The sequence below is a fragment of the Macaca fascicularis genome, chromosome X (assembly GCF_037993035.2).
Source record: "Macaca fascicularis isolate 582-1 chromosome X, T2T-MFA8v1.1".
Taxonomy (NCBI): Eukaryota; Metazoa; Chordata; class Mammalia; order Primates; family Cercopithecidae; genus Macaca; species Macaca fascicularis.
The window spans coordinates 84304507-84327846 of NC_088395.1; the positions used below are offsets into that span (position 1 = coordinate 84304507).

General features: G+C 40.8%; 1 protein-coding gene and 1 non-coding gene across 7 annotated transcripts in view; one reads left to right on the plus strand and one right to left on the minus strand.

The window, feature by feature from the left end:
- Positions 1–538: 538 nt before the first annotated feature.
- The window catches only part of MAGT1 (magnesium transporter 1), a 60854-nt gene continuing 38052 nt past the window's right edge, over positions 539–23340 (minus strand). For 4 of the 6 annotated variants that reach the window (XM_065538440.1, XM_005593998.4, XM_074030197.1 and 1 more), the window contains 3 exons: positions 15275–15349; positions 4947–5037; positions 539–3428 (listed from right to left, as the gene is read on the minus strand). In XM_065538440.1, the coding sequence (XP_065394512.1) occupies positions 3413–3428; positions 4947–5037; positions 15275–15349 (182 nt within the window). In that variant the 3' untranslated portion in view covers positions 539–3412. The remainder of the gene's footprint in view (positions 3429–4946; positions 5038–15274; positions 15350–23340) is intronic. The other 2 variants (XR_012430364.1, XR_010584352.1) reach the window with 1 other exon arrangement.
- Positions 10978–11080, plus strand: LOC123571419 (U6 spliceosomal RNA). The gene has a single exon (XR_006695584.1). It is a non-coding gene; the product is annotated as a U6 spliceosomal RNA (small nuclear RNA).

A 23340-nucleotide genomic window follows, 5' to 3' on the forward strand; every position in this document is an offset into this window, starting at 1 on the left:
AATACACTCTACTTAGTATAAAGAAATATGTTCAGAGAGGTTCAGGTGACACCTATGGTCATATAGTTAGACAGAAACAGAGCAAGGGCTAAGTGTCAGATCTCTTTACTCCCTGTGCAGTGTTTCTACTCCACGTTTGCAAATGAGCTGCTGTCTAGTTTCATATAACTTGATAATCTGCCAGGGTAATTTTCAAATCAAGTTTTTATTACCAAAAGGAAATTACCTAGTCAAGGAATGTTCACTGTCTGGGACGAAAGGTAGATCAATTGTTGCAAACAGTCATTTATCTACTCATCTTGGTTGTTTTGACTCACCTAATGGGTAACATTAAGGATGAGGGACCATGTATAGATTCCTAGAAGAATATATCCCAATCCAGAAATACTTAAAGAAACTGTCCCATCAAACTGTCCTTAGGACAATATGAAATTTAAATGAATTTAACTATAACTTCAAAATGGAATATCCTAATTTTGCAATTCTAGTTTAGTGTTTAAAACTCACTCCTCTTTAGATGGTAATCAAAAACTCAGAATTTAGATTGTAAAAGTTTATTGATATGGTCAAAAAGCAAACAGCCAGACATTTGGTTATCTTTGCCACTACAATGTGTCTTTCTGAATTGTATCTTAAAAATGCGTAACAAATGATATTTAAACCATTACTAGAAAAGTAAATGAAGAGTCTACTTAAGGCACTTCATATGAAAGCTAATTCAAAATTTTCACAAAAGTAACACTATTTTATAAGTGTAGTAAATTAGCTTTCCACACATTTTAGCCAGAATGCTGCCTTTCTCCTTACAGAAGAATGTGCTCTTAAAGGGAGAAAAAGCAAATACAAAAAACTGTCATTCTGTCAATGTTCATGTCAAATTATCTGGAACTATACAGATTACATGGCAGTAGTATTCCTGTGGTGAATCTGTACAAATCAGGGCATCTTCATACAAGTCTCATAAGAACCATAGCATAGATTTGGCCTGAGACAAGTACAAGAATAGCAGGTAAGGAATTCAGAATCTCACAATTTACAGGTGAGTAATTAACAAAAAGTGGCTGCTCCATTAAAGAGTAAAAGGTCAACCATATCCCCTCATCCATGAAATCTAGTAATGAAAAACAAAAAAACCCACATAAAATATTTCTTCTAAGGCTACTATATCCATCTCTTTCTGCAAACCACATGGCAGGGTTATTAGAAGGTAAATAGCAGGTGGCAGTCATAGTATCTTTTTAATGTAATACTTGTAAGATTTCCTTAAAATTATTTTTTCACAATTACAATTATCCTATTTCCACAACAGTGGCATTTCAGGTTACTCTTCACAACTATGGGGAGGTTATAGTTAGATATAATGATAACCATGAAAACATTCTTCACAGAAATTTGGTTAGCACATATGGTTACTTCCACCGACAAAAAAAAAAAAAAAAAAAAAAGACAAAATTAAAAAAAAAATCCCTTCAAATTTGTACTTTGTTTCTCCACCTAAAGGAAGAGAATAAAGACAAAATAACAGCAAAACACAGAACAGCTTTCGAGAAACGCTTAATTTCTATATACAGGCAACACCTCAGTATTTTATGATTTTCCTTTCCCATTCTAAGGGAGTCCTTTTCTTTCTTTTTTTTTGAGATGGAGTTTCGCTCTATTGCCAGGCTGGAGTGCAGTGGTGTGATCTTGGCTCACTGCAACTTCCATCTCCTGAGTTCAAGTGATTCTCGTGCCTCAGTCTCCCGTGTAGCTGGGATTACAGGCGCCCACCACCACACCCAGCTAATTTTTGTACTTTTAGTAGAGATGGGGTTTCACCATGTTGGCCAGGATAGTCTTGAACTTCTGACCTCATGATCCGCCTGCCTCAGCCTCCCAAAGTGCTGAGATTACAGGCGTAAGCCACCACACCTGGCCAGGGAGTCCTTTTCTAACTGAGCCTATTTTTCTCTTAGGTACAAATGGAATAAGTGACAAACTCTAATTTGCAGAAACATTTTAGACCATGTATAAGTCACACCGATTTTAGCACTAAGTTATATTTTTATCACAGATGGGTCACCTTAAAAGAAAACTAAGGAGATGGGATGAATCTGAAATCTTTCTAAATACAAGGTAGTTAACACCATACTCAAGCAGAAATCATAATCCTGTATTTAGAGATACTTTTTTTTTTTTTCTGAGACAGAATCTCACTCTGTCACTCAGGCTGGAGTGCAGTAGCATGATCTTGGCTCACTGCAATCTCCGCCTCCCAGGTTTAAGCAAGTCTCGTGCCTCAGCCTCCCAAGTAGCTAGGATTACAGGCATGAGCCACCAAGCCCAGCTAATTTTCATATTTTTAGTAGAGATGGGGTTTTGCCTTGTTGGCCAGGCTGGTCTCTAACTCTTGGCCTCAAGCAATCCACCTGCCTTGGCCTCCCAATAGATGTCCTTTTTCATGTTCACAGCTATCGAGAAGTATAGACATTGCTGGTGTGGTAGCTCACACATGTCATCCTCGCACTTTGGGAGACTGAGGTGGGCAGATCACTTGAGCCCAGGAGTTCAAAACCAGCCTGAACAACTTGGCGAAACCCTGTCTCTACTAAAAATCCAAAAATTAGCCTGACATGGTGGTGCACACCTGTAAATCCCAGCTACTTGGGAAGCTGAGGCAGGAGAATCGCTTAAACCTGGGAGGCAGAGTTTGCAGTCAGCCGAGCTCACGCCACTGCACTTCAACCTGTGTGACACAGCGAGACCCTGTCTCAAAAAAACAACAAAACAAAACAAAACAAAAAATCACAGCACTGTATTTCAGTAGGAAATAGGCAAGGAGGAGGAGAAATGACTGTCTTTTCGAGGGCTAGACGTGTGCTCTAAAGAATGGTGTTCCATTTTCAGAAGACCACGTGGCACATATAATTTCTCTACCCAAAAGGAAAGATGCGTAAAGTATACACATCCACGCAAAGATGGAAAAGCTAAGAATGAATTCCTGATGTAGTTACCTGTAACAGGCATATGTGGGAACACCTGGTCAGGACTTACTTTCCCCATCTTTGGATAAGGCAATATAAAATCAGATGACCAAGTTAACTGAAGTAGTTTTGAGCTTTGTGCTAACTAAAACAAAGTAGTAGTTTTACAATTTTTATAATATACTTAATTCTACTAAATTAAATGTTCCATAAAGTTCACTGGGAAGAGAAGGTTAAGAGGATAATCATTTTCAAATACCTCATGATTTTGACAGAGAATTGTTTGTTAAGGCACTACACATCTTCTTTGGTTAAATGATTAACTATTTAAATCACTTGAAAAAAAGAGGTAATACAAAATACACAAGTTGCATTCTTCTTTTCAAACACACACAGTTTTCATTTTTCAATTTCCAGTACTCCAGTGTCAACATATCTCTGGGACCTTTTTAACTCATCAGAAAGCTGAAACAAAAATATATACCAATCTATTAGTCTCTGAAAGAAAAGTAGGCTTTACTTTTAATCAATAAGCAGTATGTTGGTTTTAACAGATAAAAGAGCATTTTGGTACGTACGAGATAATCTTTGGGTATCAATAACAAAAAGTGAGAAACACTGAGAGACCCATTAGTCTTATGACAAAACGAAATAGAACAACCCTCAAGCTAAACTATCTCCCGAAAAGAGACACTAACTAATAATTTTATTTTTTTGTTTTTTTAGAGATGGGGTCTCACTATGTTGCCCAGTCTGGTCTGGGACTCCCAGGCTCAAGTGATCATCCTGCCTTAGCCTTCTGAGTAGCTGGGACTACAGGCACACAACACTGCTACTGAATCAACGCTGCTGATCAAATAATTAACAGAAGTCCCAGCAAAATTACCCTCACATCCCAATTAGTATTCTGTAGAGGATAAATTATTATAATTATTATTTTTGAGATGGGGTCTCACTCTATTACTCAGACTGGAGTGCAGTGGCACTCTATTTCTTAAAAAAAGTAGAGGTGAGAAGTTTTTAAAAACATTTTAAAAAATCATTTCTTCTTCAAAAGGAAGTATAGTATACAGACAAGGAGCTATGTGAATAAATAATGGCATAAAATGTTCTAATCATTATGTATTATAGAGATATCTAGAATCAACTAGGTATGGCAAAATAAACCTAAAAGATGTTCCTGAGAAATCACATACTAATATTGTCCATTATACTATAATTAATTTTTATATGGAACATATCTGAATTACAGCTGTCTGGGCATGGTGGCTGGCTAATGCCTATAATCCCAGCCCTCTGGGAGGCTGAGCAGGAGAACCGCTTGAGGCCAGAAGTTCAAGACCAGCCTGGATAACATAGCAAGACCCTGTCTTTACAAAAAATAAAAATATTAGCTGGGTGTAGTCATGTGCAACTGTAGTCCTAGCCTCTTGGGAAGCTGAGGTGAAATGATGGCTTGAGCTCAGGAGTTCAAGGTTACAATGAGCTATGAACACATCATTACACTTCGGCCTGAGTGACAGAGTGAGACCCTGTCTCTGAAAATAAATGAATAGGCCGGGCTCAGTGGCTCGCGCCTATAATCCCAGCACTTTGGAAGGATGAGGCAGGTGGATCACTTGAGGTCAGGAGTTCGAGACCTGATCAACATGGTGAAACCCTGTTGATACTAAAAATACAAAATTAGCCGGGTATGGTGGCACACGCCTGTAATCTCAGCTACTTGGTAGGCTGAGGCAGGAGAATTGCTTGAACCCGGGAAGCAGAGGTTGTAGTGAGTCGAGATTGCGCCATTGCACTCCAGTCTGGGCAACAAGAACAAAACTCCATCTCAAAAATAAATAAATAATAAATAAAAAAATAGATGAATAGAAGATAAAATAGTTTGGAAGCAAAGCAAAAAGAACAATATTATAAAGCAATATCAACTCTAATCATTCCAAGTATTGGTAATACTATATAAATAAAAAAGAAGAATCATACCTGTATGGGTAGCCATGATATTTAGATCTAAAAATAGAGAGCATCCAACTGAAGAATAATACAACGAGTCCAATACCAGCCACACACATTACTGCAGAAAAATAAAAGGAGAGTAAAATGAGCAGGTTGAATATAATAAATAACCAGGGCAGTCTACACTTTCAGAGAGTGAAAAGGAAGGGGTATACATTATTGATAAATCTAAACTTTTCAACAATTTTCATCGCCATTTCTTGATCTTCAGGAATCTGCCTTCCCCTTTAATTTGCTCCATTACAATGTAATAGAGTAACTCCTTCACATAATTATGCAATTCAAATGTATGGAATAATGAATTCCTTTAAAGCCATCACACTGAAGGGTTTACTGTTAGAAACACTGTCTTACTATTGACAAGAAAATCACCCATTTTGTTTTTTGGGTTTTTTTTTTTTTTTTTTTGAGACAGGGTCTTGCTCTGTTGCCCAGGCTGAAGTGCAGTGGCACAATCACAGCTCACTGCAGTCTCAACCTCCTGGGCTCAAGCACTCCTCCCACTATAGCCTCTCGAGTAGCTGGGACTACAGATGTGTGCCACCATGCCTGGCTAATTTTTTAATTTTTTTGAGAAAACGGTCTCACTACATTGCCCAGGCTGGTGTTGATTTCCTGGGCTCAAGTGATCTTCCTGCTTCAGCCTCCCAAAGAGCTGGGATTATAGGCATAAACCACTGTGCCTGGCTTACTTATTTATTGAACTTTAAAACCCCTAAAAGTGGCCTTGTAGTATTATTGATAAATATTAACTTAAACATCTGATGACTTCACTGTGATAGCCTCACTTGAAAATACTTTATTCACGCACAGGTAACTACACAGCCTTATATTATGTAACTCAATCAACATGGATTTCTTATTTGAATAATGAGAAAAAAAAATGTGATCCCAAACCCTAGATTCATAGCTCTCTCCACTAATCCCACATGTCATGTTCTACATTAGCACAGCAGTTATTAAAGTGAACTACAAATACTAATCCCCAAATGCTCAAGTATGGATTGCCATGACGTGAGGCTCTTTGACTCCCTGGACTAAAAATGGCTAAGAAATATAGAGATAGGGATGTAGGAAAGCATGTGTCCAACAGCAAAGGAAGCTCTAGGGCGGGGTGTCCAATCTTTTGGCTTCCCAGGGCCGCACTGGAAGAAGAGCTGTCCTGGGCCACACACAAAATACACTAATACTAATGAAAACTGATGAGCTGCAAAAAAAAAAAAAAAAAATCGCAAAAAAAACCACCTCATAATGTTTTAAGGAAGTTTACAAATTTGTGTTGGGCCGCATGTGGCCCACAGACTGGACAAGCTTGTTCTAGGGAAACTTACTTAGTGAATGATAAGAAAATCAACTTTCGGTCGGGTGCTGTGGCTCACGCCTGTAATTCCAGCACTTTGGGAGGCCGAGGCAGGTGGATCACGAGGTCAGGAGTTCAAGACCAGCCTGGCCAAGATGATGAAGCCCTGTCTCTACTAAAAACTACGAAAAAAATTAACCAGGCATGGTGGCAGGCACCTGTAATCCCAGCTACTTGGGAGGCTGATGCAGCAGAATCGCTTGAACCTGGGCGGCAAAGCTTGCAGCGAGCCAAGATCACGCCACTGCACTCCAGACTGGGCGAAAAAGTGAGAGTCTGTCTCAAAAAAAAAAAAAAAAAAAAAGAAAAAAAGAAAAGAAAAGAAAAGAAAATCAACTTTCAGTTTTGTTTTACTTATGGAACAATTCTTTTGCCTTTTCTAATTTTCACACAATATGACTAGGGGCTAATGTGTAAATGTTAAACAATATTTCTCTAATTCTTTTCCCATTTACAAAAAAGAAGTGCAGCTTGCTGCCAATGCTCATTTAATTTTACATAATCATGCTCTTTGAGGCCGAAGTAAATCTGATTTTCTTTTTTTTTTTTTTTTTTTTTTGAGACGGAGTCTCGCTCTGTCGCCCAGGCTGGAGTGCAGTGGCCGCATCTCAGCTCACTGCAAGCTCTGCCTCCCAGGTCTACGCCATTCTCCTGCCTCAGCCTCCCGAGTAGCTGGGACTACAGGCGCCCGCCACCTCACCCGGCTAGTTTTTTGTATTTTTTAGTAGAGACGGGGTTTCACCGTATTAGCCAGGCTGGTCTCGATCTCCTGACCTTGTGATCCGCCCGTCTCGGCCTCCCAAAGTGCTGGGATTACAGGCTTGAGCCACCGCGCCCGGCCGTAAATCTGATTTTCAATGTTAAAACAGAAAAACTGTTGTTGGAGTTATTACTAAACAGAACATCAGAATCATCTGAATCATCAGAATTGTCTATTTCAGAAAAATTGAATTCATCAAATGAATCTCTGGCCAACAACTGTTCGAGAATGGTGTAAACATTACACATGGAATGCTACATTTTCTAGGATTTGACATTTTCAGTGATCAATAATTACTATATTTTATAAATGGAAATACCACTATAATAGAAATACAAATGGAATGATATCTAGTATATTACTCTATTTACAGCAATCTGTTTTCAGTAGTGGTAGTGGATCACTTGAACCCAGTGATATCTGACATATCAATTTTATTTCCAAAGTTGATATACTAGAGTGGATGTGAAAATAATAATTAAAGCAAGATATTTTGTGGCAGAGTTATCTCAGGGTAAACACTGCAGCCACAAGCACTGCTGGTGAGTATTCTCAGGGCAAATGGGAAAAGGGTTAACTTAACCAAAGAAGTGAAAGAACTCTATGATGAAAACTATAAAACACTGCTGAAAGAAATTGAAGAGGACATCAAAAAATGGAAAGATGTTCCATGTTCACGGACTGGAAGAATCAATGTTGTTAAGATGTCCATACTATCCAAAGCAATCTACAGATTCAATGCAATCCCTATCAAAATACCAATGACAACTTCACAGAAATAGAAAAAATAAAATTTATATGAAATCACAAAAGACCAATAGTCAAAGCGATCCTAAGCAAAAAGAACAAAACTGGAGGAATCATATTACTTGACTTCAAATTATACTATAGAGTTACAGTAACCAAAACAGCATGGTACTGGCATAAAAACAGACATACAGACCAATGGGAGAGGAGAGAGAACTCAGAAACAAACCCATACACCTACAGTGAACTCATTTTCGACAAAGGTGCCAAGAACATACACTGGGGAAAACACAGTCTCTTCAATAAAAGGTGCCAGGAGAACTGGATATCCATAGGCAGAACAAAACTAGACCCCTACCTCTTGCCATATAGAAAAATCAAGTCAAAATGGATTAAAGACTTAAATCTAAGACTGTAAACCATATATATATTTAATATATATTTATTTATATATTTATATATTTAATATATATTTATTTATATATTTATTTATATATTAATATATATATATTTAAAGACAGATTCTTGCTCTGTTGCTCAGGCTGGAGTGCAGTGGCATGATCTTGGCTCACTGCAACGTCCACTTCCTGGGTCAAGCGATCCTCCTGCCTCAGCCTCCCAAGTAGCTGGGACTACAGGCACATGCCACCACGCCCGGCTAATTTTTGTATTTTTAGTAGAGACAGGGTTTCACCATGTTGGCCAGGCTGGTCTCAAACTCCTGGCCTCAAGTGATCTGCCCGCCTTGGCCTCCCAAAGCGTTGGGATTACAGGCAATCTACACATTGTCCAGCCTAAGATTGCAAACTATTAATATGAAACAACTACAAGAAAATATTGGGGAAACTCTCCAGGACATTAGTCTGGTAAAAAATTCCTTGAATAACACCCCAGAAGCACAGGCAACCAAAGCAAAAATGGACAAATGAGATCACATCAAGTTTAAAAGCTGCTGCAGAGCAAAGGATACAATCAACAAAGTGAGGAGTCAATCCACAGAATGGGAGAAAATATTTGCACAGTACTCATCTGACAAGGGGTTAATAACCAGAATATAAAAGGAGCTCAAACAACTCTACAGGAAAAAAATCTAATAACCTGATAAAAAACAAAACAAAACAAAACAAAATAATTCAATAGACGTTTCTCAAAAGAAGACATACAAATGGCAAATAGGCATAAAAAAGCTACTCAACATCACTGATCATCAGAGAAATGCAAACAAAAACTGCAATGAGATATCTATCATCTCACCCCAGCTAAAATGGCTTATATCCAAAAGACAAGCAATAATAAATGCTGGTGAGGATGTGGAAAAAAGGGAACCCTTGTACACCGTTGGTGGGAATGTAAGTTAGTACAACCGCTAAGGAGAACAGTTTGGAGGTTCCTCAAAAAACTAAAAATGGAGCTACCATATGATCCAGCAATCCCACTACTTGGGTATATACCCATAGAAAAATAAATCAGTATACCAAAGAGATATCTGTACTCCCATGTTTGTTGCAGCACTGTTCCCAATAGCCAACATTTTGAAGCAACCTAAGTGTCCATCAACAGATGAACGGATAAAGAAAACGTGGTACATATATAAAATGGAGTACTATTCAGTCATAAAAAAATAAGATCCTGTCACGTGCAATAACAGGGAACTGGAAATTATTATTATTACTGAGATGGAGTCTCGTTCTGTCACCCAGGCTGGAGTGCAGTGGCACCAGCTCATCTTACTGCAACCTCTGCCTTCCAGGTTCAAACAATTCTCCTGCCTCAGCCTCCCAAGTAGCTGGGATTACAGGCATGCACCACTACGCCCAGCTAATCTTTGTATTTTAGTAGATACAGGGTTTTACCACGTTGGCCAGGGTAGTCTAGAACTTCTGACCTCAAATAATCTGCCCACCTTGGTCTCCCAAAGTGCTGGGATTACAGGAGTGAGCCATCATGCCCAGCCTTGGAAATCATTAAGTGAAATAATTCAGGTACAGAAAAAAAAAATCACATGTTCTCACTTATTTGTGGGATCAAAAAATCAAAACAATTGAACTCATGGACACAGAGAGTAGAAGGATGGTTACCAGAGGCTGGGAAGGGTAGTTGGGGAATGCCGGGGGAGGTACGAATGGCTAATGTGTACAAAAAAAATAGAATAAATAAGACCTACTATTTGATAGCACAACAGGATAACTACAGTCAATAAAAATTTAATTGTACATTTTGAAATAACTAAAAAAGTATAATTGGATTGTTTATGACACAAAGGATAAATACTTGAAGGATGGATACCGCAGTCTCCGTGATGTGACTATTACACATTGCATGACTATATCAAAACATCTCATGTACTCCATAAATATATACACCGAGTATGTACCCACAAAAATTAAAATATTTTTTCTGAGTATTAACACATGCTCAGTGTAGACAAGTTAGCCTTTTATTCTCTAAGAAAATGTACTCATAGACTGGGTGTGATAGCTCATGCCTATAAATCACAGCATTTGGGGAGGCCAAGGCAGAAGGATTGCTTGAGCCCAGGAGTTCAGGACCAGCCTGGACAATGTAGCGAGGCCCCATTTCTACCAAAAATTACCCAGGTGTGGAGGTGCATGCCTGTAGTCCCACCAGTAGGGAGGCTGAGGTGGGAGGATCACCTGAGCCAGGGAGGTCAAAGCTGCAGTGAGTTATGATCTCTCCACAGCACTCCAGCATGGGCGACAGAGTGAGACCCTGTCTCAAATTTAAAAAAAAGAAAAAGAAAATGTGCACATACATATATATAGCATCACTCTGTATATATTTGTATCCTCCTCTTTTCATACATCTAAAAGTGCTTAGAGCAGTTCCCAGAACATGCTAAAGAAACATCTATTAATTTGTGATCATTTTGTTAGGTAAGAAATTTAGATCAAATTGTCACTATTTCAGTATATGTTGCCAAAGTGTTTAACAATTTAAGTTCATGTCAGCAGTGTACTTTGATGGCCTTTTCCCAAGAATAAACACTGAAACAGGCAATTTTTTAAAAGTCAGGCAGAGTCTACAGCCATAGCACCCTGAATGCGCCTGATCTCGTAAAAAGTCAGGCAGTGAAAGGATGTATACTGACTGGATTAAAAACTGATAAAGTCTTGCTTTGGCAGCATATATACTAAAACTGGAATCATAGAGAGAAGATTAGCATGGCCCCTGTGCAAGGATGACATGCAAATTCGTGAAGTGTTCCATATTTAAAAAAAAAATTTAAAAACTGATATTTTTCTAATATGTAAAAATTCATTAATTTATGCTTTTAGAGATTGAGTCTCGCTCTGCTGCCCAGACTGAAGTGCAGTGGTGTGATCATAGCTCACTGACCTCAAGCCATCCTCCTGTACCAGCCTCACAAGTAGCTGGGATACAAGTGTGTGGCACCACATCCAGCTAAAAAAAATTTATTTTAATTGAGCAAAACAAGTACTTCTCAAATTTGAAGTTCAGTATCTTCATCTTTTTTCTAGAAGTTAAAGTAAATATTAGACTTTATTTAGGTAGGGTAATTTTGATGACATTTAACATTTTTATTTTTATTTTTTTGAGATGAAGTCTCGCTCTGTCACCCAGGCTGGAGTGCAGTAGTGCTATCTTGGCTCACTGCAACTTCCACCTCCTGGGTTCAAGCGATTCTCATGCCTCAACCTCCTGAGTAGCTGGGATTACAGGCACATGACACCATGCCTGGCTAATTTTTGCTTTTTTAGAGATGGGGTTTCGCCATGATGGCCAGGCTGGTCTCAAACTCCTGACCTCAGGTGATCCACCCGCCTCGGCCTCCCAAAGTGCTGGGATTTACAGGTGTGAGCCACCATGCCTGGTTGACATTTAACTTTTTAATCATAAAAGGAAAATCTTGACCTATACTTATTTCAAGAAAGTAAAACCAAATTACATTGTTAGCTTCTCTCTGTAACAGACAACAATGTGTGAATATTCTAATATATAAAAAGTTCATGCAGGCTGGGCATGGTGGTTCATGCCTGTAATCTTAGCACTTTGGGAGGCCAAAGTGGGAAAGGTTGCTTGAGCACAGAAGATACAGACTAGCCTGGGCAACAAAGTGAGACCCCATCTCTACAAAAAATAAAATGAAATTAAGTGGGAGTGGTAGCATGAGCCTGTGGTCATAGCTACCTGGGAAGCTGAGGCAGTAGGATTGTTTGAGCCCGGGAGTTCGACACTACAGTGAGTCATTATTGCGGCACTGCACACCAGCCTGGGCAACAGAGTAAGGTCTTGCCTTGAAGAAAAAAAAAAAAAAAAAAAAGTCTGGCCGGGCAGGGTGGCTCACGCCTGTAATCCCAGCACTTTAGGAGGCCGAGGCAGGCAGATCATGAGGTCAGGAGTTCGAGACCAGCCTGGCTAACATGGTGAAATCCCATCTCTACTAAAAATACAAAAATTAGCTGGGCGTGGTGGCGTGCACCTGTAATCCCAGCTACATGGGGAGGCTGAGGCAGGAGAACTGCTTAAACCCGGGAGGCGGAGGTTGCAGTAAGTCAAGATCGCACCACTGCACTCCAGCCTGGGAGACAGAGCAAGACTCCGTCTCGAAAATAAAAAAAAAAATTCCTTGCAAACCAAATAAAAGGGCTAAGACTCTAACAGATAAATGGAAAAGATAAAAGGACAATTTATAGAAGGAAAAACATAAACACAAATGACTAATAAACATTTAGGAAAATATTTGACCTTATAACAATAAAAGTAGTACAAAATAATATATTTCCACCTTATCTGATTAGCACATCTATATGTATCTATAAAACAGATACATATTTATGAGATTAATGTTGATAAAATTACAATGAAACGGCCAGCGCGGTGGCCCATGACTGTAATCCCAGCACTTTGGGAGACTGAGATGGGCGGATCACGAGGTCAGGAGATCGAGACCATCCTGGATAACACGGTGCAACTCTGTCTCTACTAAAAATACAAAAAATTAGCCGGGCATGGTAGCGGGCGCCTGTAGTCCCAGCTACTTGTGGGAGGCTGAGGCAGGAGAATGGCATGAACCCGGGAGGCAGAGCTTGCAGTGAACCGAGATCGCACCACTGCACTCCAGCCTGGGCGACAAGTGTTTTGAGACTCCGTCTCAAAAAAAAAAAAAACAAAAAAACAATGAAACATTATTATCCTTCTTTATTATTATTAATTTTTAAGATGAAATTTCACTCTTGTAGCCCAGGCTGGAGTGCAATGGCGCGATTTCAGCTCACTGCAACCTCCGTCTCCCAGGTTCAAGTGATTCTCCTGCCTTGCCTCCCAAGTAACTGGGATTACAGGTATGCGCCACAATGCCTGGCTAATTTTTTTTTGTTGTTTGCTGTTTGAGATGGAGTCTTGCTTTGTCACCCAGGCTGGAGTGCAATGGTGCGATCTTGGCTCACTGCAACCTCCACCTCCTGGGTTCAAGCGATTCTCCTGCCTCAGCCTCCTAAGTAGCTGAGATTAACACGCACATGCCACCAAGCCTGGCTAATTTTTGTATTTTTAGTAGAGACGGGGGTTTCACCAGGTTGGCCAGGCTGGTCTCGAACTCCTGACCTCATGATCCACCTGCCTTGGCCTCCCAAAGTGCTGGGATTACAGGCGTGAGCCACCGTGCCTGGCCAAATTTTTGTACTTTTAGTAGAGACGGGGTTTCACCATGGTTGTTTTTTTTTTTTTTGAGACAGAGTCGCTCTGTCGCCCAGGCTAGAGTGCAGTGGCAAGATCTCAGCTTACTGCAAGCTCCGCCTCCCGGGTTCACACCATTCTCCTGCCCCAGCTTCCCAAGTAGCTGGGACTACAGGTGCCTGCCATTACGCCCGGCTAATTTTTTTTTGTATTTTTAGTAGAGATGGGGTTTCACCATGGTCTCGATCTCCTGACCTCGTGATCCACCAGCCTCACCCTCTCAAAGTGCTGGGGTTACAGGCATGAGTCACCATGCCCGGCAAGGTTTCACCAGGTTGATCAGGCTTGATGGCCTCAAACTCCTGACCTCAAGTGATCCACCCGCCTCGGCCTCCCAAAGTGCTGGGATTACAGGCATAAGCCACTGTGCCCGGCTGAAACAAACATTCTTAAATACCAGTAGTAGAAATCTAAATTATTTTAACTTGCCAAAGTAATCTCTAATGATTAAAACATCAAGAGAATTGAAAATAGACAGAGGATCACACAGTTATTCTTCTTCTAGGAATCTACCTGAAGGAAACAACGTAAAATAAGAATGATGGCTGGGCTCGGTGGCTCATGCCTGTAATCCCAGCACTTCGGGAGGCCGAGGCAAGTGGATCACCTGAGGTCGGGAGTTTGAGACCAGCGTGGCCAACATGGTGAAACACCATCTCTATGAAAACTACAAAAAACAAAAAAAAACCACAAAAAAAGCACAAAACCAAAAAACAAAAAAACTAGCTGGGCGTGGTGGTTGGTGCCTGTAATCCTAGCTACTCAGGAGGCTGAGGCAGGAGAATCTCTTGAACCTGGGAGGCAGAGGATGCAGTGAGCCGAGATTGCACCACTGCACTCCAGCCTGGGTAATAAGAGCGAAACTCCATCTCAAAAAAAAATAAAAAATAAAAATAAAAGATGCTTAATGTATCATGATAGTTACGGAAGAATAATTATAATTGAAATTAGGAAAAAACTAAACATTGAAAAAAATTGGAATACTTAAATTACAATATAGAGTATAAGTCGGCCAGGCACGGCAGCTCACGCATGTAATTCCAACACTTTGGGAGGCTGAGGTGGGAAGATCACTTGAGTCCAGGGGTTTGAGGCCAGCCTGGGCAAAGTGGCAAAACCCCATCACTACAAAAAGTACAAAATATTAGCTGGGCATGGTGGCACATGCCTGTAGTCCCAGCTATTACGGAAGTTGAGGTGTGAGGACAGCTTGAGCCTAGGGGCGGAGGTTACAGTGAGCTATGATTATGCCACTGCACTCCAGCCTGAGTGACAGAGTGGGACCCTGTCTTAAAACAAACAAAAACAGAGTATAAGTTTAAAATTACGTATATAGAAAAAGTTATTAGTTATTTAACTCCAGTTTAAAAGGGGGGTGTGAAGTGTCAAAATTTTATATATATAGTTTTTAAGATGTTTTTATAAGTGCAAAGAAATATATTTCAGTTTACAAATAATTAGTTTTTCAGTGGTGGAATAAATGCTTCATGCTTCTGTTTTTTTTTTTTTTTTTTTTTTTACATTTTCTATAGAGCATATACTACTTTTATAATAGTAAAGGGGTTTAATAACAGACACGACATTTAAAGAAAAAGTAGTAAAGGGGTAAAATAACCTACTTATCCTATAGGTAAGAGGAAAAGTGATTAAGAGATCACTCTTTTTCCATATTACAGGCAGCACTGTTACATTTTGAGTAAGGTGACTTACTCTTTCGCTTTCCAATATCCATGTCAGAGGTAGCAGCTTCACATAAAAGCACCATTCCTAAGGTAACTCCACCATCTTAGAAAAATTGTTTAAGGAGAAATTCGCACAGACATAAAAGACATCCCATTTTACCATTTCCAATTTCTCATGAAGAAAATTAATATATAAACCTTCAACTCTTCATTATAAAAAACCAAAACAAGGAATCTTGTATCTATACAGCATGACGATTATTTCCTCTGAAGATATAAAAAATTAAAATTGGAAGATCACTTCATTTGCACAAAGAAAAACTGATACTTTAAACAAATGTCCCACCATAACTTACAGATGAAATATGAGTTTTCCCAAAATTGTACTTTGAAATAACTTGTCTGGACATTCAGTTATTGCCCTGACCTCAAACACATTTAAAAATATTAAATATTGCCAGGCGCGGTGGCTCAAGCCTGTAATCCCAGCACTTTGGGAGGCCGAGATGGGCGGATCACGAGGTCAGGAGATCGAGACTATCCTGGCTAACACGGTGAAACCCCGTCTCTACTAAAAAATACAAAAAACTAGCCGGGCAAGGTGGCGGGCATCTGTAGTCCCAGCTACTCGGGAGGCTGAGGCAGGAGAATGGCGTAAACCCGGGAGGCAGAGCTTGCAGTGAGCGGAGATCCGGCCACTGCACTCCAGCCTGGGCGACAGAGCGAGACTCCGTCTCAAAAAAAAAAAAAAAAAAAAATTAAATAGCTTTTTTTTTTTTTGAGACAGGGTCTGGCTCTGTCACCCAGGCTGGAGTGCAGTGATGCAATCTCAGCTCACTACAACCTCCACCTCCCGGGCTCAAGCCACCCTCCCACCTCAGCCTCCTGAGTAGCTGCAACTACAGGTGCTCACCACCACGTCCAGCTAAATTTTGTAATTTTTTTTTTTTTTTTTTTGGTAGAGGTAGGATTTTGCCACTTTGCACAGGCTGGTCTTGACCTCTTGACCTCAAGCAATCCACCTGCCTCGGCCTCCCAAAGTGCTGGGATTACATGTGCGAACCACCATGCCCAGCCCTAAATAGCCATTTTGAATATTTCACCCACCTCCCTAAAGAACACATTTGAAATATATATCATTTAGGGAGAACAGTAATACTTCTTATTTGAAAATTAATTTCTCAAAAATTTCTCCTGGCCTAGTTTAGCGGTTCACACCTGTAATCCTAACAGTTTTGGGAGGCCGAGGTGGGCGGACTGCTTAAGTCTGGGAGTTCGAAACCAGCCGAGGTAACATGGTGAGACCCTGTCTCTACCAAAAAGTATAAAAAATTGGCCAGGCATGGTGGCACACACCTGTAGTCCTCACTACTTGGGAGGCTGAGGTAGGAGGATTGCTTGAGCCTGGTAGGTTGAGGCTGCAGTTAGCCGTGATCATACCACTGCACTCTAGCCTGCGTGACAGAACTAGACCGTGTGTCAAAAAAAAAAAATTCTCCATAGTTTCAATACTTTATTTTTAATTTTTTCCACATGCCAAGATGCCAAGTGCATCAATAATTAGCCTTTAAAGCACAAATTACTACTAACCTATCGAATTTTATCCTATTCCAATAAAAAAGAAAAATCCCAGCCGTGCTCACGCCTGTACTCCCAGCACTTTGGGAGGCACAGGCAGGCGGACCTGAAGTCAGCAGTTCAAGACTAGCCTGGCCAACATGGCAAAAACCCGTTTCTACTAAAAATACAGAAATTAGCCAGGCGTGGTGGCAGGCACCTGTAATCCCACCTACTCGGGAGGCTGAGGCAGGAGAATCACTTGAACCCAGGAGGCAGAGGTTGCAGTGAGCCGAGATGGCACCACTATACTCCAGCCTGGGTAACAGGACGAGACTTTGTCTCAAAAAAAGAAAAAAGGAAAAATCCCACATGTGCCATGACCACACTTTTATTCACCTTAATAGGAGCTGCATAAATACAAAATAGAACTAACCACACAAATAGGTAACAGATGGCATGGTTGAATGTTAAAATAAGCAAATTCAAATTTTAAAGCAAATAGAATGTATTTTAGTAGAAAAGACTGACAGATCCACCCTGAAGTTTAGGGAATACTAACAGCAGTAAAACACTCCCAAATCAATTACGCATACGTACATATATGTCATATGTTACCACATGTGGGTATCATTAAGCAGAAAGGGAAAAACATGTGTTTAATGAGGCCTGAATTTATAATTGGCTCTATGTCTGAATTTATAATTGGCTCTAAAATTTGACTTTTCATCCCTTCATTACCATCTTGCATTCTTTTAAAAAATTTTTTATTTTATTTATTTATTTGAGACAGGGTCTCACTCTGTCACCCAGGCTGGAGTGCAGTGGCACAATAACAACTCACTGCAACCTCCACCTCCCAGGCTCAAGAGATTCTCCTGCCTCAGCCTCCTGAGTAGCTAGGACTACAGGTGCATGCCACCATGCCAGGTTTGTTTTGTTGATTTTTTTTTTGTAGAGATGGGGTCTCACTATGTTGCCCAGGCCGGTCTCAAACTCCTGGGCTCAAGCAATTCTCTAGCCTCGGCCTCCCAAAGTGCTGGAATTACAGGCGTGAACCAATGTGCCTGTGCCCCATCTTGCGTTCTTTCTTCAATAGCCTCTTGTTAGGGATGATGCCCATTCATCATGTTTTCAGTTGTTCAGCCAAGTCTCTTCTCTAGCAATTTTTTCTGAGTTATTTATCTGCAAGTTTGTGTAAAGATTGATTCTTTCTTTCCTTTCTTTCTCTCTCTCTTTTTTTTTTTTTTTTTTGGAGTTTTGCTCTGTCACTCAGGCTGGGGTGCAGTGGCACCATCTCGGTTCACTGCAACCTCTGCCTCCCGGGTTCAATAAATTCTCCTTCCTCCGCCTCCCGAGTAGCTGGGATTATAGACGCATGCCACCACACCTGGCTAATTTTTGTATTTTGAGTAGAGACTGGGTTTCGCCATGTTGGCCGGGCTGGTCTCGAACTCCTGACCACAGGTGATCCACTCACCTCGGCTTCTCAAAGTACTGGGGTTACAGGCATGAGCCACCATGGCCGGCCAAAGATTGATCATTTCTATAGGCTTTGATTACTGGGTACTCTCTGATTAATGATCGAGACTTGTTCTGGGGAAAGCTTGTCTTTGTATCATGGTTTATGTGCTTTTCCTTTGAATGAGCTTTCCATTGGTCTTTTGTGTACTCTTCTTAGCTGTCAACAGCTATGATGCACTTCAGTGTATACTGTTTTATTTCATTTATTGCATCTTTAAATTTTTACTAACACTGCCTACTATATGGCAGGCACTATAAAGTGTTAGAAATAAAAACTTGAACAAAATAAAGATCCTACCATGAAGAAGATTACACTCTAGTGAGGAATACAAACAATGAAATACATACATTACACAGTCCTGATTAAATGTTACTCCAGGAGAACTGAGCAGAAATAGAGACAGTATTCCATTAACATACAACAACTAGGCTATTAAAAGCTACTAGAAGGCCAGGTGTGGTGGCTCACGCTTGTAATTCTAGCAGTTTGGGAGGCCAAGGCGGGTGGATCACCTGAGGTCAGGAGTTCAAGACCAGCCTGGGCAACATGGATATGATATATCCATTATATAAATATTAAGAATATTGACTACTTTTCTTTTTCTTTGTATTTTCAGATTTCTTTGTAATTTTTATGTATTTTTATAAATATAAAGGCCATACAACATAGAAAATGCTTATATTAAGATAGCAAACTCCATGCAAAACATGTCTATAAGTATAAAACATGAACACCCTTACCATGAAACATTCATACAGAAATGAATGGAAGAGAATATGCAAAAGTAAACGTAGTTTATACCATTAAGGTTTCAGGTTAAAGGTGAACATTTTCCATACTGCTACTTTATTTTAAAAATTCAGGAGGCCAAGGTACGAGGATTGTTTGAGCCCAGGAGATTGAGACCAGGATGGATGACAGGGCGAGACTCCGTCTCTAGAAAAAATACAAAAATTAGCTAGGTGCAGTAGTGCACATCTATAGTCCCAGCTACTTGGGAGGCTGATGTGGGAGGACTGCTTGATTCTGGGAGGTTGAGGTTACAGCAAACTATGGTGACCCCACTGCACTGCAGCCTGGGCAACACAACCTCTTTAAATCTCTTAAAAAATAATAATAATAAAAAAAATCCAAATACATTTATTGTGGGATTCCATTTACTGTGTTTGCTTTCTTTCTTTCTTTCTTTTTTTTTTTCTTTGTATTTTGAGACTAGGTCTGGCTCTATCAGCCAGGCTGGAATGCAGTGGTGCGATCTCAGCTCACTGCAACCTCCACCTCCTGGACTTGAGCCACCCTCCTGCCTCAGCCTCCCAAGTAGTTGGGACTACAGGCATGCAGCACCACACTCAGTTAATTTATGTATTATTTTTTTACTAGAGAAAGGGTTTCGCCATGTTGGCCAGGCTGCTCTCGAACTCCTGGCCTCAGGTGATCTGCCCAACTCGGCCTCCCAAAGTGCCGGGATTACAGGCATGAGCCACCACACCCAGTCCTGTAGGATTCCATTTATGTAAGTTAACAAAAATAGGTAAAATAAACCCATAGTGTTAGCAGTCAGGATAGCAGTTACTTCTGGGTGGGAAGGTGGCAATCAGGAGGAATGATGATGGAGAATGCTCTGAGATGTGGGTAAAATTTTATTTATTGATGTGAGTTCTGGTTACATAAGTGTGTTCATTCTGCGAAAATTCATCAAACTGGGCTGGGCACCGTGGCTCACGCCTGTAATCCTTGCACTTTGGGAGGCCGAGGCGGGCGGATCAGTAGAGCTCAGGAGTTCGAAACCAGCCTGGCCAACATGGTAAAACCCCGTCTCTACTAAAAATACCAAAAAAACTTAGCCAGGCGTGGTGGCAGGTGCCTGTGATTCTAGCTACTCCAGAGGCAGAGGCAGGAGAATCGCTTGAACCTGGGAAGTGGAGGTTGCAGTGAGCTGGGATCACACCATTGCACTCTAGCCTGGGCAACAGAGCAAGACTCCATCTCAAAAACAAACAAAAAAAACCAAACAAACAAAAAAGGAAATTCATCAAACTGTAAACTTTTGTAAACTTTTCTGTATAATTGCAACACTTAAAATGTAATTTTAAAGGTTGCTTAGATCAGGCAACTGATTATATAGTCTGCTTTATTAATCATGCAATAAATTGTACAACATTAAACTAATAATAAACATGTGAATATTTTCCAAAATCATAACTACTACTGAGAGGTGGCCTCAGTCTATTAATTCTTATCAACCTGGAAGCTGTAAACAATGTTACTGGTCTTGAGGTTTCATATTTACTTTAAAAGAAAGTGGGGGCCGGGTGCGGTGGCTCACGCCTGAAATGCCAGCACTTTGGGAGGCCGAGGTGGGTGGATCACCTGAGGTCAGGAGTTCAAGACCAGCCTGGCCAACCTGGTGAAACCCTGTCTCTACTAAAAATAAAGAAATTAGCCGGGTTTGGTGGTGCACGCCTGTAATCCCAGCTACTCAGGAGGCTGAGGCAGGAGGATCGCTTGAACCCAGGAGGTGGAGGTTGCAGTGAGCTGGGATCATGCCACTGCACTCCACCCTGGGCAACACAGTGTGACTCCGTCTCAAAACAAAAAACTAACTAAATAAATAAATAAAAAAGAAAGAGGGGTCAGGCGTGGTGGTACACGTCTGTAATCCCAGGTACTCGGGAGGCTGAGGCAGGAGGATCGCTTGAATCCAGGAGGTGGAGGTTGCAGTGAACCAAGATGGTGCCACTGCACTCCAGTCGGGGCAACAGAGCGAGACTCCACTCAAAAAAAAAGGGGGTTGGGGAGTGGTTAAGCCTTCCCTAATATTCCTTACTTCTGACAAAATTATTCATTTTCTCACTATTTCTGGTACACAGCACTTAAGTCACTGTCTTACAATCTGTATATATGTCTGACCCTGAAAAAAGTTCACTTTTTGCATCCTAATAACCAAACACAAGACATTCTATATCCCAACAGGCTTGCAATCTGTTCCAAATGTATACGAAACCTTAGGCTAATGCTCAATCTTTAGGGAGAGGTAAAATGACAATTTTCTAATTTCTTAAACTTCTTATATATTTAAAAGTTTAAGACAAAGCTAAAAGACGAACAAAACCCAAATCAACTAATTAATATTTTACAATTTTAATTGCTCTTTTGCTCCATTATTCAATTTCAAAGTAGTAGTGAGACAAATTGATTCAAGATCCGGAAAATTTCCAAGGTGTAATAATTTGTTAATCCATCAAACCAATAATTTGTTAGTCCATCAAACCATACTTTTCTGTTCTTTTTTTTCCCTTTGAGACAGAGTCTCACTCTGTTGCCCAGGCCGGAGTGCAGTGGCAGTCTTGGCTTACTGCAACCTCCACCTCCTGGGTTCAAGCAATTCCCATGCCTCAGCCTCCTGAGTAGATGGAATTACAGGTGCACACCACCGTTCCTGGCTAATTTTTGTATTTCTTGTGGAGATGAGGTTTCGCCATGTTGGCCAGGCTGAATTCATCAAACTATAAATGAACATTTTCTTTCTTTTTTTTCTTTTGAGACAGTCTCACTCTGTCATCCAGGCTGGAGTGCAGTGGCACCATCTCGGCTCACTGCAACTTCCACCTACCAGGTTCAAGCAATTTTCTGGCCTCAGCCTCCCCAGTAGCTGGGATTACAGGCGTGCACCACCATGCCCAGCTAATTTTTGTATTTTTAATAGAGACAGGGTTTCACCATGTTGGCCAGGCTGGTCTTGAACTCCTGATCTCAGGTGATCTGCCTGCCTCGGCCTCCCAAAGTGCTGGGATTACAGGTGTGAGGCAGCACGCCTGGCCGCCTGGCTAAGTTTTGTATTTTTGGTAGAGACGGGCTTTCACCATGTCGGCCAGGCTGGCCTCAAATTCCTGACCTCAAATGATCTGCCTGCCTCCACCTCCCAGAGTGCTGGGATTACAGGCGTGAGCCACCAAGCCCAGTCCATAAACGAACATTTTCAAGTAAATTTCAGGATTAAAAAAATAAAGTTTGGGTAATATTTTTCTTTCAGTCTTTTTTTACCCCGAGATGGAGTTTCACTCTTATTGCCCAGGCTGGAGAGCAATCACACAATCTCTGCTCACTTCAACCCCCGCCTCCCAGGTTCAAGAGATTCTCCTGCCTCAGCCTCCTGAGTAACTGGGATTACAGGCACCCGCCACCAGTGGGTTCAGCAATTTTTTTTTTTTTTTTTTTGAGACGGAGTCTTGCTCTGTCGCCCAGGCTGGAGTGCAGTGGCCAGATCTCAACTCACTGCAAGCTCCGCCTCCCAGGTTCCCGCCATTCTCCTGCCTCAGCCTCCCGAGTAGCTGGGACTACAGGCGCCGCCACTGCGCCCGGCTAATTTTTTGTATTTTTAGTAGAGATGGGGTTTCACCGTGTTAGCCAGGATGGTCTCGATCTCCTGACCTTGTGATCCGCCTGCCTCGGCCTCCCAAAGTGCTGGGATTACAGGCGTGAGCCACCGCACCTGGCCAGCAAATTTTTTTTGTATTTTTAGTAGAGATGGGGTTTCATCAAGTTGGCCAGGCTGGTCTCGAACTCCTGATCTCAGGTGATCTACCTGCCTTGGCCTCCCAAAGTGCTGGGATTACAGCATGAGCCACCGCGCCTGGTCTCAGTCTTCTTTCTTCTCATATGGACTAGGTATATATTGTTAATCTTTCAGCTCACCATTTCATGGTTGAATAGATTAACTCTCCTAGGTTTGGGCTGGATGTTAAGCAGTAAGTATATTTTCCACGGTGCATAAGAATATTTTCCCAAATATCCTTCAATTAAAATCAGTTAAAATCAAAAGCTCAATTTTTTTTTAGAATGTTTTCCTTAAAATCTCTAATCATCAACATAGTATAATAAAACTGGGAAAGACATACACAAACATTTACTAAAGACAGAATTTTCAGTGATTTTGAATTTTTTTCTTTATACTTATTTGTATTTTCTAAATTTTCTTTAATCTGTATTCCTTTTGCAATCAGAAAAAATAT